The 19,241-nt window shown below is 41.5% G+C and overlaps 1 protein-coding gene across 1 annotated transcript in view; it reads right to left on the bottom strand.

Moving 5' to 3' along the window:
• Window positions 1–4,434: 4,434 nt before the first annotated feature.
• Window positions 4,435–19,241, bottom strand: part of LOC308300844 (5'-deoxynucleotidase HDDC2-like) — a gene marked incomplete at its 3' end in the record, with an annotated part of 38,693 nt that continues 23,886 nt past the window's right edge. Inside the window, exons 3-7 of the mRNA XM_080744741.1 lie at window positions 10,009–10,130; window positions 9,121–9,223; window positions 8,055–8,123; window positions 5,680–5,818; window positions 4,435–4,604 (exon numbers count right to left, since the gene is read on the bottom strand). Of these exons, the coding sequence (XP_080600867.1) occupies window positions 4,435–4,604; window positions 5,680–5,818; window positions 8,055–8,123; window positions 9,121–9,223; window positions 10,009–10,130 (603 nt within the window). The remainder of the gene's footprint in view (window positions 4,605–5,679; window positions 5,819–8,054; window positions 8,124–9,120; window positions 9,224–10,008; window positions 10,131–19,241) is intronic.

Below are 19,241 nucleotides of genomic sequence, written 5' to 3'. Positions count from 1 at the left end.
ACGCTTATGTCTTTATATTTGGTGCAGTGTTGATTTTGTCTAATAAAACTGATGAAAAAATAATAGTTTTTTTTGTATCACTGATGAAAACGAAATAACTAAGCTATGATGACTGTGACTAAATATATGGACAATTTCATCAACAAATTAAAACTAGTAGCACTGATCACTCAGACTCTCAGTGCTGAGGTTCCAGGTTCCAATCTCAGTCCTCCTATGTTGCTGCATTACTTGGACCTTTTCCAAGTTTACAGGAAGAACTTATTACTAAATGGTGAAGTTAAACTGACTTTATTTAGTTCCGAATTTTAGCCTTGGAAAAAAAAGGTCAAATAACTCCAGGATGAACTGTATGAAGACTGGGATTCGAACATAACCTCTGAACTGAGAGTCCGATTGTTAGACCACTATGCCATCTCTGACTAGAAAAAGTCTCTGGTGCTTTTGATTAATTCTTTTGAACTTTAACTCTGTGGTTGCATGATGTTGCAAGGCCAATCATTGGTGTCAGGTTATGACATTAAGGCTTGTTGCTATATTACTTGGACCTTTTCAAGGCTAAAATACAAAATAATTACTCAAAACCACCAGAAAATGGTGTAGTGGTCTAAAGCTTAGACTCACAGTGCAGGGGTCCCATGTTCAAATCTCACTCTTCCTCCATTGCTTTAGCATTTCCTTCAAGGTTAAAGTACTAAAGAATTATTATGCAAAAGCACTGGTAAATGCTTCAAATGTGTGATGGTCTAGTGGTCTGTATTTAGATATTGATATTCATTTAATCAGACCCCAACCCCATAGGCCTACCCCAACCCCGTAGGCATATCAATACATTCAAAATATCACAATGTTTGAATATTCAAATAAAATATCACAATGTTTGAATAAACGTTTATTTACATAGAAAAGAGGAGGAATTTGACTTCTTTCAAGCCTATTGAACCAATCATCATCATCCCCACAAAGTGGGCCTACTAGTCTATAGAATAATAGGCTATTCATGTTGTTGTATTTTGTGTCGTCGTTGTGTTTATTTCAATGGTCCGCCGGACCGGTTGCAAGCCAACAAAATGCCTGTATTGTATCGACGTCATATGAACGTCCTCTGGTGGTGAGGTCTGAGATTTCAACGTCTGACTTGGACGGCGTATGCACGTCGTATAGACGGCGTGCGTCCGCTGGCCTGGTTTGGCTGTTTTTTTGTGCGTTTCCGATACAGAGGTCTGACTTGGACGTCGTATGCACGTCGTATGGACGGCGTCGCCCGCCGGTCGTGTGAGTGGGCGGAGGACAGTCTTTAGAAAAGGCGTCACATTAACAACGTATTTTATTCGTCTGTCATTCAATGTTATATGAGATACTTAAAGGGATATAACACTTTCAAAACTTTTTTTTCGTCTAATCAGGCTTGTATGAACACCCTGAACAGTTTTTAATTTGCTTCATTCAGTATTTAGATATTTGATGTAAATGTTACCACCTCCAACACGCCCAGGCCCTCTCCACATACACACCCATTGTAACTTCAAACTCCATTTTAACCATGATAGATTCATTAAAAACACCCATTATTTTTTCTGGTGACTCATAATACCCTCCTAATACGTGAGCAGACCGTGTTTTTTCAATAACCTTTTTCTTTTATTTTTAATAATTCTTTGGGAAAATGGAAAACATTAAATACAATAATATTTTATTGAAAATAAATGAAAAAAGTTATTGAAAAAACACGGTCTGCTCACGTATTAGGAGGGTATTATGAGTCACCAGAAAAAATAATGGGTGTTTTTAATGAATCTATCATGGTTAAAATGGAGTTTGAAGTTACAATGGGTGTGTATGTGGAGAGGGCCTGGGCGTGTTGGAGGTGGTAACATTTACATCAAATATCTAAATACTGAATGAAGCAAATTAAAAACTGTTCAGGGTGTTCATACAAGCCTGATTAGACGAAAAAAAAGTTTTGAAAGTGTTGTATCCCTTTAAATGGTTTCCTGTGGAAATAAGCTTAGTCTCTTCTAGGATCTCCTTTTAGTAGACCTTGTACCAGCTGAACTGTACCTTTTCCTATGCAAACCTCTAATACATTCTTCAATCAATCAATTGTGCAACATTTAATGGCTTTTGGATTGAAATTGAAGTATTTAGATAGCTGTAGCCTAAGTAACACATGCATGAAAACCAGCGATATTGTCTTGATGCCAAAAAAAAGTAGGCTAATGATCATGAGGATTTGAACATGGAATCTCTGTTTTAAGAGTCGCTTCATCAGACCGCTAGACCATGATAGCTCAGTCACACTGGACAAAAGCATCTTATTAATTTTCAATTGTTCATCTGTATTTCAGCCTTGAAAATATGTAACAGATGTTTTCTGTAGGACTGGGATTTGAACACTCACTCATTTGTTTTACTCAGTCAGAGTCTGTTCTTTTTTTCTTCCCAGATTTGTTTTGGGGCTTTTATACCTTTATTGATAGAACACTAGAATGGAAATAGGAAATGAACCAGTGCCACTGCCAGGCATCTATGCCTATGTAGCAATGCCTACCTGGTAAGTGTCTAGACCAGTCGGCCAGCCACACCACCCCAGAGTCTGATCTAAACCTCTAGTCTACTCTACACCATCACACTACCTAGTGCAGACTCTTAGTATTGAACCCTAACCCAGATAATGAATAGCATATCCATGCATGCACACTGCACAGTACACATAGAAGGGTTAGGCATAGGTTTTATTGAAATAACCACACCTGGTTACAGATGGACTGCTTTTTTGCATGTGCTACGTGCATGCATACTTGCATAGTGTGTCTGTTAATTGACACATACCTCATTTCAAGCTGTCTTCGTCGATATGTATACCTTGCATGTTGATACCTAGATATCGATACATTTTTGATATATTGCCCAGCCTTACTGACCATACTAGTCCTTATTCTGACGGTATTTCTCCCAACAATTTTCTCGGATCCCAGCATTCTTCTCGGCTCCCGGTGGTGGTGCAACCCACGACTTGCGTCGGCACAAACACACTTGCAATTTTCCCAACATTGTAAACTACAGTTCATTGGGAACAGGGAGCACAAACTCAGTTTGGGTCCCGGGCAAACGTCTAATGTCTCTTTGGGTCACAAGCTAAAAAATGTAAAAGCTCACTAAACCCAGTACTGTTTGTTTTGTATTCAAATACGAATTTCAACTTCCTATTGATTTTCCTATATGAACATCTGGATCCAGATCTTCCTAATAACCACTTCCATTTTATATTCATTTATTGCAATGAAATAAACAAAAATAGATCACAAGCTAGGCTAACAGGAACAGTGTTAGCCTAGGACATCATATACAGTACTCTTTTCTTTAACAGCAGTATAACAACTACAGTATTGTATGACATAAAAAGTAAGGTAAGTGATGTTTTTGGTGAAAACAAAATCATTCTTTTGTTGTTAAACGATTAAAGCACTATATTCTGATAGTAATCATTGGTACTGAGTGTTTGTTCAGTAACAGGAGCCCGAAACTGTTTGTTTTGATTTATCATTTTAAAAATGATTTTGTGAAATTAGCCAATCTACAAGCACACAACGCCTCACGGTGCGAGGCATTGTGTGCTTGCAGATCGCCTATTTTCACTAGTCTTGTGTGACAGTCTCACGATATATGGTGAAGCAGGGCTTACTTTACGAAAAATCGTACAAATTAGAAACTTGGGGATACGTGGTTTCTGCCTGACAGTGACGATATGTATCCATTGTTTACAACGGCTTTAACCACGGTCTTGAGGCATCAAGTGGACGTGCGGAAACCTGTTGACGCTTCTTTCAGAGCTGGGTTCTATTTTGGAGCGAGGTAAAAAAATTTAGTCACATCTGTAATTTAAGTGTTCTATATGATGAGAGCTTTACATAGCGAACAGGATAAGGAAAGCCACCATCAAACAGAATAACAGACCAGGCAGGGCGAATCCCAGGAGGGCATATAAGAGAAAATGTGCTGCTTCAGAGATGGGCATAGCCAATGATAAGGCTGCCGAACACTGCCTAATACCTGATGAAGACCCCCAAGGGTTGAAACGTTGTGTTAATAAAATTGTCGCTGGAGCTTTGGAACAGTGTGCCGACTTCCTCTTCTTCCATGCCGAACACTGTTGGAGCAGCGCCACGAAAGGTACAGCATTTTTATGTCAAACCTGTGCTGCACTGAACGTATGGGCGTCTTCACCTGTTTGGCTGTTTTAGAAACACAAGTCCGTTTTTGAACCAAACAGACAATGTAAACAGGCGGACTCCTTTGGATGCTCTCTCTCACTAGTCGCCTGCAAGCATCATGGGATGTGTGTGTGTGTGTGTGTGTGTGTGTGTGTGTGTGTGTGTGTGTGTGTGTGTGTGTGTGTGTGTGTGTGTGTGTGTGTGTGTGTGTGTGTGTCAGTCAGGAGGAGCTGTGTCTGTCAGTGTGTGGTGGTTCTGCGGACTCCGTGTTGGTACTGGCGGGCTCCACGTTCCCAGAATGCTTTGCGCCGTCTGCTCTGCTCATGTGCTCTGTCCTCTCCTGGTTCAGACAGCTGACCAGCTGGACCACGTCTGGGTGCTGGAAGCGACCTAAGAACAGCACAGAAAATATCATCACCAGTCAACAACAATTTTCAACCTGGTGACGTTTTAAAATATTTTCAGAAATAACAAAAAAAGGAAAAAAGAAAAAAAAAAACATTATCTGGTGACATAAGTAAATAAAATGTAGATGCGAAAATAGGTGGAAACAATTCAAAAATAAATACTACAAACGTCTATAGGACGACCCTTTATATCGGGCTGGCGTCGTTTTCAAAGTAGCAGGTAAATGGTAAATGGTGCATTTATTTAACGCCTTTATCCAAGGCGCTTTACAGAGATTGTGCAATGTGCATTGCATTCACCCATTCACACACACATTCATACACCGATGGCAGAGGAAACAATGCAAGGCACCAACCTGCTCACCGGGAGCAACTAAGGGTTCAGAGTCTTGCTCAAGGACTCTTCGACACCAACTCTGGGGGAGCCCGGGATCGAACTGGGAACACTTCAGGAACCCTCCGCGTTCTAAGACGGCAACTCTACCCCTGAGCCACTGCCGCCCCAGGCATTTAAAAAGCAGGCATTTATTAGCATCTGTTCTTGCTGCTACAATGATTTAGATGTCAGCAGACGCATTGGTAAGCGGGGATCTCTTATTCATCTTGACTTCTAGAAAGAGTTGTGTCAACGAGGGGACGCAAACACTACAGGTCATGTGTTTTATCCAGCGTGCAGGCTTCATCAACACCCACTATGAGGATTCAAAGTTTGTAACTATACAGAGTGGTGTTTGGAACCCAATGGCAAATGTTATTTGCCAAATTGCAATCGGCCATTCTCGTCTCTGAGCACACCAAAACAAATTACAAATCAACTGCAAGTTGGTTTTGGCCGCAAGTGATTTAATTCATTATTATACATATGCATATTCTTTGCTTCCATGATCCACCATTGCTGTAACGGCTCTGCGAGACTAGAGATACAGAAAGAACGCATGAGGTTTTTAACAGAGAAAAATAATGAGAAGGACAAACAGAAGAGAAAAGATGATGCTGACAGGGACAGAACGGCTAGTGTTCAGAACGGGTCAGATACGGCAGAGAGACACACGCCTCACCGTTGGTGGAATCAAAGAACTCCTGCAGTCTCCCAGGCGCTCCCTCTATCTGCTCGTACTCGTGGGCTTGGAGGATCATCTCCAGAAGGTCAAACTGTTTCACCAGCCTGGCCTCTGGGCTGCTCTGGTTCTCATACTCCTACAGAGAGACGAGAGTTTACTCAATCCGTCCGTGTGACTTCAGTCTCATCACCATCACCATTACTTCAAACCTTTGCCTCGATTCAGATTAATGAACTATAAAAAAAATAAAAAATAAAAGTCAAAAGAGCAGATCTACAAGCTCACGATGCGAAGCACTGCGAGCTTGTAGTGCTATTTTTACTATTTGTGTATGCCGCCATTGTACAAGGAAGTGGGTGATGAGAAATCGTTTTAGTCTTTTTTTGTTTTACTTTTTTTTTACACGTTTTGGTGTCAATTTGTTGATATATAAGGATAGAAAAGTGCTTCATTATTAAGTCAGTTATTGGTTCTACATATTGATTCAATGTTAGTTGTTTGCCTAGCCCTTAAATAAGGTACATTAGAATACTAACTATTTATGAATATTCAGAGAGAGAAAGAAAATTGCCAGGAAACACAAGCATGTACGCATAAACTGGCATATGGAAACACATGGAATCTGGTTTTAGATATATTAATATCAATAATGTATATACGGGCGGGTAATAAATTAAAAGAAAACCCAAAATAAATGAGGTGAGAAGCATAATGAAGGCAATTGGAATTCTATTATGCACCGTGGCACGAATACAAATGATGAGAAGGCCCAGATGACATTGATATCCAAGTGACCATTAAAGAGGGGTCATTACATGGCACGGATGACAGGAGCTTCAGTTTCCAAGAACAGTGACTAAAGCATTTGCATTCATGTGAAAGTCATTAGGAAACAGGGATTGGAAAGTCATTCGATGACCATGATGCTTAGTGCATGAGTTCAGGGTTTCTCATAGTGGGTGATTATAAATTATCTAAAGTTATATTATTATATATTTTTTGAAAATTATAAAAAAGTAAGAAAACGGATCAGATAGATAATCAGTTTTCTTCGTGACATACTTTATCTTAGGAGGAAGGTTTTACATATTTGACATAAATTATAAGGTACTGTAAAATAACAGTAACAATGTAATTCAGAGGTGTCATGGATGAAAAGGTTATTGACAGGGGTGCCCTGAGCCAAAGATGTTTGAGAACCACTGATTAGTGCACTGTAAAGAAAGCATCCTGCGATGCTTTTCTCCCACTTGCACTTGTCCCATTAACTTGAGTTATTTTTGAGTGAGTCGTCTTCATCCTGTGATGAAACATTCCAGGAAGACAACACCCCCATCTGCTGGATACAAGGGGTCACTGAATCATTCCATGAGTATGAAAAGTATGTGAAACATTATGTCATGTGTTCACAGTCACGTAACCCAGTTCATAGATTTTGGACAGACGTGTTAGACTGCATTCTCCACCAGAGTCATCAAATCACCCAATGAGTTAGAATGGTGATCCATCCCTCCAGTAGATTTCCAGAGAATAATAGTACGAACTATTCTACACCAAGGTGAACTGAAGCTGTACAAGCTGTCGCAAAACGGCACAAATTCGGTCTATTCACTCTCCGTCTTCAAGTTTGTTATAGGGTCTTTTTACAGATCTAACAGAGCAACACAGGTGCTCCAACCAAAAGATCGCATCGCGAGGCGTTGTGTGCTTGTAGATCGGCTATGTACATGAGTCAAGTGTTATACAGATCCACCTAAAGAAAATTGAATATTGTGTAAAAGTACATTTTCTTGAAACTTTTATATATTTCTTGAAACTTTCATATATTCTAGATAGATTGCAAATTCAGCGAATTATTCCAAACCTTTTTTGTTGAAAACTTATTTGAATTGTTATGGCATACAGCTCATGCATATCAAAAGTCCATATTTCAAAATATTACAATATTACATGAGACTACTCAAAACAAGGATTTATAACAGAGAAATATCAACCTTCTGAAGTCAGAGTTGCTTGAATTCCAGAGGGGAGTTTCCGCAGTCAGTTATGACACTATGGCATCTGCAATGCTTTTTTTTTTACACAATATTGTAATTTTATGAGATGGATCTGTATAGTGCTGCTGAGGAACAATAAACAAGATGACTGCAAGCAGCACACGCACGCACGCACACACACACACACACACACACACACACACACACACACACACACACACACACACACACACACACACACACACACACACACACACACACACACACACACACACACACACACACACACACACACACACACACACACACACACACACACACACACACACACACACACACACACACACACACACACACACACACACACACACACACCTCCCATAGTCCATAAAGCTCCTGCTTAAGTCCATCCTGCAGCAGACCTGTTAGATGTGTCATCGCTTCCTGAGGAGAAGAGAAGAGAAGAGAAGAGAAGAGAAGAGAAGAGAAGAGAGGTTATTAGGACCTTATTTTGTTGATTTGGGACAGAAAACTTGTAATTCAACTTTTAATCGTTTTTAAAGGAGTAGTTCACCCCCACAATGACTGTTCTTCTATTGATTACTCACGCCATGGAGACTTGAGTTCAATAATGTTTTTTTTTTTGTATTTGTTGCATTCCTAAGACAAAATTGTCATTATAGTAAATTTACCCCCATTGATTACAGATGGGGACCCGAATGGATTTGGGTCCCCATCCGGAATCAATGGTACATTTAGTGCTATCACAAAAAACAAAAACTACTATTGAACTCAAGTCTCCATGGCGTGAGTAATCAATAGAAGAAAGTCATTTTGGGGGTGAACTACTCCTTTAAATGTTTTTCAGAAATTAATACCCGGCCTAAAGAGGGTTACAGACGGAGCACGGTTGCTGCAGGGGCTCCCGCAAGGATCAGCGGGGACCGCGCCGCGGTGAGAGACAAACACACTCGCTCAGCGAGTATACGCCTTGTGGTATTTCACAAAGATGACCACAATCCATCTCTCGCCGCCCGCGTGCGCATGCACAAACGAGCACGCTCGCGGGGATTTCACGGGACCGCGACCGCTCGCCACACCGCCCCTAAACTTCTCTGCGCGGCCAAAATAGCCGCCCGCCTCCCATTGAAAATGAATTACTAGGAGGCGGTACCGTCTGGAAAACCCTCAATTCATCATACAAGTGTGTCACATAAAAGCAGAAACTCATAACACTTCGCAGTGGCAGGCTGTGATCTGTACATCTGCTATTTTTCACTACTTTTCAACCATTTTGAAAGTGAAACTGGTTAGCAGATCTCCATGGAAATCTGCTACTTTCACTACTTTTGAACAATCTGAGTCAAAGTGAAAGTGATTACGTCTGTCCGTTGGTTTCATCTGAATGGACTAATAACAACTACACAGGAGGTTAGCGTACCTGCTCCCGCCTGTGTTTCTCTGCTTTGCTGACGTTGTCTGACGGAGCGATGTCTCCTACGATACACTCTGCCATGTCATGAACCAGAGCCATCTTTATGCACCTGGAGGAGAACACCACGTTATTGTTACTAACATTATTGTTTTTATTTAACAAACCCCCATTCACTTTTTCAACATCACATCATATACTAAATACTATAAAGTGTTTGGTCCATATTTTGACTTCAGTCTTATCTCCTGGGAGGAGAATAAAGAAGTTTCAAAAAACTATTTGGAGACAAGTTTTAGATAGACTTTGATGCTCTATTAATTATTTATTATTACATTTACAAGAAGGGTTCACATTTTAGATTGTAATTAGATAAAATACATTTTGAGTGTTTAAATATTTTCATTTACTGTGTACAGGTGGCTAATGATGTATTTTTAGATACAATAAGCCACCGTTTTCTTTATTACTATTTACAGTAACACTACTAGCCCCCATAAGTCACATCTGCCCATGAAAGGATTGCGGTGCATCTTGGGAATGGGCTTATTGTGTGTAAAAAGACATATTTAGCCACTTGTATGCATGTCCCCAACCACTGGAATCAAAATCGTTAAAATCGCTAAAACGTTAGAAAGCAGTAAATGAAAACATTTTAACACTCATCTTAGTCTGCTCTTTTTCCCCTCGACACCAAAAAATAGCAGATCTAAAGCTCAGATCTGCTATTTTTAGGCTAAAGTTCTCAGAATATGGACACTAGGGTTCAAGTGGTTCATATAAAAAAAGGAGAACAAAAAATTTGGAGGACCCACTGTTTAACTCTGAGGACACCCTGTTGAAGACCCCTGATCTAAAATATGAACCCTTGTTGTAAGAGTGAGCCAGCATCCTTGCCTGTCCTTGTCCACTGTGGGGTCAGTGATGGTCAGAGCCATCAGAGCCATCCTGTACATGTGATCTGAGACACTCTCTGGTTCCTTCACCTTCCTGTACACCCAGCCGGTCCGCGGGACCCTCTGTCATAAAGACACACACACACACACACACACACACACACACACACACACACACACACACACACACACACACACACACACACACACACACACACACACACACACACACACACACACACACACACACACACACACACACACACACACACACACACACACACACACACACACACACACACACACACACACAATTAAATTAAATTCAAATGAGCTTTCGGTCGGTCATTCAATGTTATGTGAGTTTTAAAAAGAGATTGAAACAAGCCTTTGCTTTCCTGAGCTTATCCTTTTAGTTGACCTTGTACCAGTGAACTGTACCTTTTTTCCTATGCAAACTTCTAATACAAATTGGCATGAGAAAACATACGTTTTCATTGTGAAAGCAAGTGTCAAAATATAATAAGAACAGTTGAAAAAGGGGAACATATCGTATACAGTTGGAGGGGGTACAGCATTGTGTAAACAGAGCTATGTCACATTTTGGCGTTATGTACATGTTGTATACAGTATATAAAGCTCTTTGGAATTAATAGCAGCAATTATTTGCAGTCGCTTTGGGACAGAAAATATTTTTTTTCTCAAAACGATTTTACACACAAACACACATTTTTGGGAGGTGCAGGTGAAAGCCTACTTTTCTTGGTGGGAACACTCACGTCTAAAATACAATTTTTAGGCAGAAAAGAAAATATTTCACCTACTCCACAGCGCCCTCTACAGATCTTGTCAATAGAAATGTTTTTTTGATTGATTGATTGATTGATTGATTGATTGAAGAGTTTATTATAAGTTTGCATAGGAAAAGGTACAGTTTCATGACGGTACAGTTCACTGGTACAAGGTCTACTAAAAGGAGATCCTAGAAAAGACTAAGCTTATTTCCACAGGAAACCATTAAAGTATCTCATATAACATTGAATGACAGACAAATAGAACACAGTACTATGCAGTAGTAGATATGTAAAGGGGAAACAAATCCATTGCTTGACCAGATTTTCCCCCTCCAGTGAAATATTTTCTTTTCTGGCCAAAATGTGTTTTTTAGACGTGAGGTGGGGGGCTCAGTGTTGCCACTAAGGAAAGTAGGCTTTCAACTCCCCAAAGCCGTCTTTTGTTTTGGCGAGAAGCGAAACTGTCTTTTTTTTTTATCTCCTTCTAACGCTATGGACCAGAGCTAGATCCAAGCCACTCTATCTGCACTTAGAAAGCCTGGTGACGCGAGGTTAATCTGTACTTGGTCTGACCCAGAGCCTCTGGTCTGACCGAGTTAACGTGAATATTCTATCAATAAGTATGTTGAGTGTTATGCAGCTGAAGAGTCTTACTTTGAGCTGTCCAATGAGTTTCATAAACTGCAGCATGTTGTTCATGCTGCTTGTGTTGTTGCTGCTGCCGCAGGAGGGCGCCGCCATTACTACAACGTTAACCTCGCATCACCAGGAAAGCCTGGTCTTCGTTTACTAAACGGGCCGTTTGATCCGGTCGGGAGCGGAAGATCTCCTACGTTTTTCTGTAGTCCAAAACGGACTACACTTTGGCCGGAAACAACGACCGGAAACAGTTTCAACTCAGTTAGCGCATGCGCAAGTCGTTAGCCATGTAGTTAGCGCATGCGCAAGTACGGGTTAAAACTGTTTCCGGTCGTTGTTTCCGGCCAAAGTGTAGTCCGTTTTGGACTACAGAAAAACGTAGGAGATCTTCCGCTCCCGACCGGATCAAAAGCCCGAAATTGGAAGCCAGCCCAGGCTACTACAACGTCATGACGTTCGTACGCAGCAGCAGACGCTGATTACGTCACCCACATGCCATTGCCAATCAGAAGCATGCGGGGGCGGGGAGTAAACAGAGGGAGGGGGTTTGGGTTTCCCCCATGGTTTCCCCTAGCTCTGGTCCATCGCTTTCACCTCCCGCATTGCTCCCGGTGAAGCTCTGACAGACCCGTCGGGAAACGCATGGACTCGAGATTGTCGGCCCCGCCGAGCGCTCAATACTAGTGAAAATAAACAAAACCGTTTCACTACTCACCAAACCAAAGGTCGTTTTGCGCTGTTGAAAGTCTATTCTCCGCGGTGGTGAACCTCTCAGCACCCCACCTACTCTGTAAAATACATTATTTTTGTCATGAAATAAAACGCACACACCTCAGGCCACCTAGCGGCCACCGCAGATACAATGGTTCACAACCCGGAAATAAGCGGCGGTCGAGTTGGATGCACTTTATTTCATGCCAAAAATAATGTATTTTACAGAGTAGGTGGGGTGCTGAGGGGTTCACCACCGCGGAGAATAGACTTTCAACAGCGCAAAACGACCTTTGGTTTGGTGAGTATTGAAACGGTTTTGTTTATTTTCACTAGTATTGAGCGCTCGGCGGGGCCGACAATCTCGAGTCCATGCGTTTCCCGACGGGTCTGTCAGAGCTTCACCGGGAGCAATGCGGGAGGTGAAAGCGATGGACCAGAGCTAGGTTTCCCCCAGCGGAAAGCCCGGTGATGCGAGGTTAGGTTTCCCTAGAAAGCCTGGTAGGCGAGGTTAGGGTTTCCCAGAAACTCATAGTTTATTGGAATTCTATTCTAAACCGGTGTGTGTGTGTGTGTGTGTGTGTGTGTGTGTGTGTGTGTGTGTGTGTGTGTGTGTGTGTGTATATATATAATTTATATAACATTGTTTTCTCACTCAACAGTAAATTTAAGTGTATAGGGACTGTCGGTTATGACATCACCGCAAGATTCGGGGCTTAACTCCGCCCACTTTGGCGGCCATTGCCATTGCTAGGTCTTGGATGCATCAAGATCAGTCTGTACTAGTTCTACTTGTTGAGCAAGCAACAATACTTTTACTTCAATTGCTCTAGGCTTTGATTGCATTTCAATAAAACCATATTTGATCAACATAACGATCACACACATTTTACTGTTTATAGGGAATGTTATATTATTATAAACCGATCTTTATTTCCAAAGCAATGGATGAATGTGATGGCTGTTCTGATCTGCTTGTGCTCTTTCTGCGCTCATGCATGGACAGCCGAAGTCGTGATTTTATCGTGATATCTTTTTATTGGGAGACAATAATGAGCACCAGCAAATGAAAGCAGACATTCCAGTGAATATGGACAGGTTTACATTTTTATTTTTTGATGAAAATTGACCGAGTAATGGCCTGGTCAAATTGCAAGTGGTCTTGGCAGTGGCCCAATAACTGGCTTTAGGCACGCTATGTGGTGTAAAGTAATTAAGTACCCTACCGGTATATTTACTTAAGTACTGTACTTAAGTACACGTTTGAGTTATATGTACTTTGCCAATATTTTTACTTCTTCTCCACTACATCTCTGATCCAAATATTGTAACATTTTAGGCCTACTGTTTATAGGGAATGTTATATTATTATAAACCGATCTTTATTTCCAAAGCAATGGATGAATGTGATGGCTGTTCTGATCTGCTTGTGCTCTTTCTGCGCTCATGCATGGACAGATTTTAGCGTGATATCTTTTTATTGGGAGACAATAATGAGCACCAGCAAATGAAAGCAGACATTCCAGTGAATATGGACACGTTTAAATTTTTTTATTTTTTGATGAAAATTGACAGAGTAATGGCCGAGTCAAATTGCAAGTGGTCTTGGCAGTGGCCCAATAACTGGCTGTAGGCACGCTATGTGGTGTAAAGTAATTAAGTATATTTACTTAAGTACTGTACTTAAGTAGGCCTACACTTTTGAGTTATATGTACTTTGCCAATATTTTTACTTCTTCTCCACTACATCTCTGATCCAAATATTGTAGGCCTGCTTTTACTCCACTGCATTTATTTCAAAACTTTAGTTAGTAATGCTAGGCCTACTATACTTTTGATTATTATTACAAAACATCATTAACCACTTCAGCATATACATATATTTTGACCATTTGAAAATAGCCGATCTACAAGCTTACAATGTTAGATCCATGCTATTTTCAAAAGATGTTTTGATAACTTGAAAGGGACATTCTGCACAATGAGTAGGCCTACTTTTACTGTTGGTACTTTAAGTACATTTTGATACCATTACCAATACTTTTATACTTTTACTCATGTAAATTTTGAATAGGCCTACTGGACTTCGACTTGTAATAGAGTACACTTGCATTGACCAATCCATCTTATCTACAACCAGCGAACTGTCAATGCTGTTCTCCGGTCATCGCTTCCTTTTATCCAAGAGTCTTACAAGAAAGATAGCAACGAACATGGCGGGCGGAAGTGGCCGATTTTTGCAAGGCCCCGCCCAGTCCTCACCCCCTATAGACTATAGAATTAGGTACCTGCACAAGGGACAATTTAAGGACTTTTTAATAGGCCTACCTCTAAAATGACAAATTAAACATTGGCCAAATTGTCACATATTAGAGGCAGAAATTGTGAAAATAGCCATCTACATGCTCACAACACCTCGCGTTGGGAAGCGTTGTGAGCTTGTAGATCGGCTATTTTCACAATAGAACCGTGTTTATACAAAATGTCATAGAGGCCTACCTGAGAACCTACTCTTCTAAATCCCATTTACTTTTTCAACATCACGTGACGACGGTGATGTCATGGTAGAACTGTGTTAGAAGAAATAAATAAATAGTCCGGCGATGCTGTCAGGTTTGCGTCAGTGGGGGTAGCCGGAAATAGCGAAACCATAGTAGTAAAGCACTACTCCAGTTGAAACACCGTACACGTCATGCTCTGGTGAAATTTTACTGAGATTCCTTAGATGTCACAACATTAGTCATCAGTGTTAGCCTGACACTCAGCCTGAATTGACATTTCGTTTCACTTCATCGCCCAAACAAAAAAATTAAAGGGGTGTGGCTAACGATTCAGGGTCTGGAACTAGGCTACATCAGTGTGTTAATATTTAGTTTCAAAGTCTACTTTGCAAGCCAAACCCCAAAACCAAACCTCCAGTTCTATGCAACACAGCAGGGGCGGGGACATTTTTCTTATTTCCATATAACAACTCCAAGGTATGACATAGTTCAATGTTTAAAATGGGTGGTTCTCCCATTTAATTAAGGCTTGCGGGTGACAGGCTTCGCTGAATGGAGTTAACATGAATAAGATGCGTAAGGCTGGGTTTCACTGCCTTCACTGCTTAAAAACGAGTCAGGTTGTTCTGTTGACTGGTGGTTTATTAAAGCACACTTGCATGTGTCCAAAACCAACGTAAAACTGTAAATAAAGCATAAACAATACAAGAACATAAATAATAGAACATAAGCACAACATGTAACTCAAACATAAAGGAAATAATAATACAAATACAAACAATCCATTTACCTCACTGGCTGCATCCACGACAATGAAGGTAATGAGGACAAAATGCCCAAAGAGTACATGAACTTGTCAACACCACGCTGCTTACAAACACACGTCCGTCCGTCCGCACGGACATGTGCGAACACACTGAGCCTCTAGGGAGCCATTCACCGGCACAGCATATGGCAAACCTGGCCGGAATACACGTAAAAGGGCCACTTCCGGCACCTCACTTTGAGCAGAATAACTAACATTTAACAAACATAGAAAATAACAAATAATGACAAAATAGCTGTTAAGGCTGCAGCTACACTCCCCACCAAATCACTTCTGGGATTGGGGATTTCAAATTACCTTGAACTCTTAAGACATTGAAAAGTGAGAACCTTGAAATACTTTAAATTCACATGTCATTGAAACCCATAAACTTCTGTAATCAGTAACTCTTCAGTATACAACCATTCAAATACATAATTCAATAGACGCCAATATTGTGGCACAACACTTTGACCCTTTTACTTCTTTGAGACCTTGGAGTCTAACACAAATAAGCAACAGTTTTCACAGCATGTCTTTAGTCAGGCGGTCGACTGTTTTTGCCACTCACATTAGTATCTTTTAAGAGCCCTCTTTTCCTGCGTTCCTTAAAGTTTGCCCTTTCCTCCTTTCCTCTCCAGTTCCTTATTTCATGGCCCTGATCCTTCTTGGAGCTTTGGGATAACTTGTGGCTTTTAGCTGCTACTTTCTTGTCAGTAGGCTTCTTGGCTTTCTTGGGTGCTTTCTTTGTGGCTGCAGGCTTCTTTGCTTTCTTGGGTGATTTCTTTGTGGCTGCAGGCTTCTTTGCTGCCACCTTCTTGGGCTTCTTAGCTGCTGCAGGTTGCTTGTGTGCAGCAGGCTTCTTCACTTTAACTGCTTTCTTAACAACAGGCTTCACCTCTTTTGCTGTCTTGTTCATCTTGAGAGAGGCAGAAGCATCGGTGCCTTTGGGCTGAACCAGGGTTGTGGTGCCTTTTGCAGCCAAGCTCAATTCTAGTTGAGCTTGTGGGCCATATTGAATTTTGAGTCCAAACGCTTAATGTCTTCTCGGATCTGCTCCATTGCGTGTTCTCTGGCAAGGCACTCTGCCTTCATCTGCTCCAGCTCCCTTTGTTGCTGCTCCTGCTCTGCCACCCTCCTCAGCACTGCCAGTATGGCTGCAGCTTCCTACTCCTCAGGCCACTCAGAATCCTCATCCATCCCCTCAATGTGGACCTGAGCAGTCTGTACAATATACTTTGTGACTTTCTTACATTTGTCAAGCCTGCATTGCAGCTCACAGGTTGGAGTTGCAATTTCACAATGTGCATTGTAAATGCAATTTAATTCTTCTAGGTCTTTTTCAACAGCCTTTATACGTGCTTTCAAATTTTCAAGTGGGGCCCGGTTAACAACACACTTTTTGGTTCCCTTTGCTTGACTTTTCCATGAATCATAAATGCAATCAAACTTGGATAACAAACCCTTTACATTTTCGGTTTGCAAACTTTCTTTAAACTCTTTAATTTCCATCTTGGACTGGTTATTTAACTTTTGTAGGTGCCTTACTAGGTGCCTTATTTGTGCGGGTTCTTAACTTAATGTCCTTACTCACTTGCTCGAGTTTACTTTTGACATCTTTACTTTAACCCACACAACTTAACTTATACACCATACACTTTAAACTTATACACCATACACTTTAAACCATAGTCCAATGAAATGTCGATTTAACCTTGCATTTAATTTAAGACCTTAGACATTATGCAACACTTTAAAGACCAATAAACAAACTATGAATGAATGTCCTTTGTTCATTTGCATAATGCGATTTTTCTCTTTACTTGCTTTGAACAAATGTCACTGGTCTTAATGTCTCTTGAATGCATGATGGTAGTAGCACTAGTCAGTTCCTTTATGACTTTCTTTGAACTGTGCACTAACCTCTTCGTGATGAACAAAGCGTGTCTCTAGCTGGCAAAGGTAACGTGGCTTGACTGTACTTGTTTGGGCGAGAAAGAGTCTTTGACCTAGCCTGCTTCCAGACAAGAGACCCCGCCCACTCTCAGAGTGGACTCTTTCTCTGGTCTGGAGCTTAGTACATGAATCGGTTTTTATTTTCGGCTGTCCAATGAGCGCGTGGGGTGGGGGTGGGGGTGGGGTGGGTCTAACGAATATCCAATCCGTGCAGCAGTTGAAACGATTCAAACGAAGTTCACACACACAGAGGAAGGCACACACACACACACACACACACGCAGTAGTGATGGGCAATCCCGTTCATTTCAGTGATCGGATCATTTCGTTCACGTTCACGGTAAAGATCCGTTCAAAAGATTCGTTCAAATGATTCGTTCATAGCGTGATTGTCCTGTGAAAAACACAATCGCGGGAGCGTTTTTATTACATCGCGAGTACAGCCCGCCGTCGCGTCCTGTCTGCCGGCCGGGGCTTTTAGGGGGAGGGGCGGGGGTGTGAACGAAAGTGTGAACGACCCATTTCAGGGATTTGAACGAATCGTTCACGAGTCACGCTAATGATTCGAATCTTATGAACGAATCACTCATGAACGACACATCACTAACACGCAGGAGCGCACTGATTTCACCAAGCTGTTTAATGTTGATTACAAGTTTCGATCTGCATGATCGGTACATGCAGACCCCGCCCGCCCGCCTGCACACACACACACACACACACACACACACTCCCCCCCCCGCCCCCCCCCCGTGTGTGTGTGTGTGTGTGTGTGTGTGTGTGTGTGTGTGTGTGTGTTTGTGTGTGATTGTGCATGGCCTGAACAACAGCGCCCCTCCCTTAACATGTGTGGTCACAAAAGGTACTGTAGGCTAAATAGATATAGATACACCATAAAAATGCTAATATACAGCATATGATTTGTGAAAGTGACAAACGGGCTTCACAGTTGTGTCAGGTGTGTTCATATGCTAATGGTGATGCGATTTCAGATCAATTGCTCCAGCCACTGAGGAGAAACGCTGTGACAGACACTCACTCAGACAGACAGACACTCAGACAGACATTCGCAAAATTATATGTTAGATATATACAATTTGATGAACCTCACCCATGCCAATGCCTAGGTTGCCTACACCCCTGATGTAGTGTTTAGTGTGTGTGTTTGCAGGCCTATCTAGGTACTGTTTAGTGTGTTTATATCCTACCTGTAGTGTTTAGTGAGAGTGTTTCTAGGCCTACACTTCAATACCTGTAGTGTTTAGTGAGTGTGTTTGCAGGCCTACCTGTCATTGCCAACAGGGTGATGAGCAGTAGCAGTCTCATGTTGACAGACTGCTGTCAGTCTGTGTGGTCCCCTGCTTTGCTCCAGATGTCTATCAGTGTCCTTTGCTTTGCTCCAAGTGCTGTGTGGCCGTGTCAGTGTCCTTCTATGTGTTCATGTGTTCCGCTGCTACGTCATGTTCTGCTTTACGTTTTTAAACCCTATACTTTCCTCCATAGCTCCTCCCTCGCTCCCATATTAGGTGTTGGTCTTGATAGTCAACTAGGAGCAGTGATCTTGCGAGCACAGGTCAACTCTGGGTGAGCAATGCTGGTTGGGGGGAGGGGCATTGTTTGGTCACATGCCTTTAGAGATCTTGTGTACTGATTTGGGTGAAATTCAGATAAAATCTTAAGGAGTAATATAAAAAAATGGGTTTTACAGGAGGTGGCACTATAAAATGTAGATGTGAAAAATGCAGGGCAAAGGTTTGACAGGGCCTATAGTGAGTGTGCATAGCGCTTTACACTGATGGGTGGAGTTATAGGTAAAAACACGAATCAG

This window comes from Nannobrachium achirus, assembly GCF_963921795.1.
Source record: "Nannobrachium achirus genome assembly, chromosome: 16".
In the NCBI taxonomy this organism is placed as follows: Eukaryota; Metazoa; Chordata; class Actinopteri; order Myctophiformes; family Myctophidae; genus Nannobrachium; species Nannobrachium achirus.
This window is presented reverse-complemented; position numbering and strand designations above follow the sequence as displayed.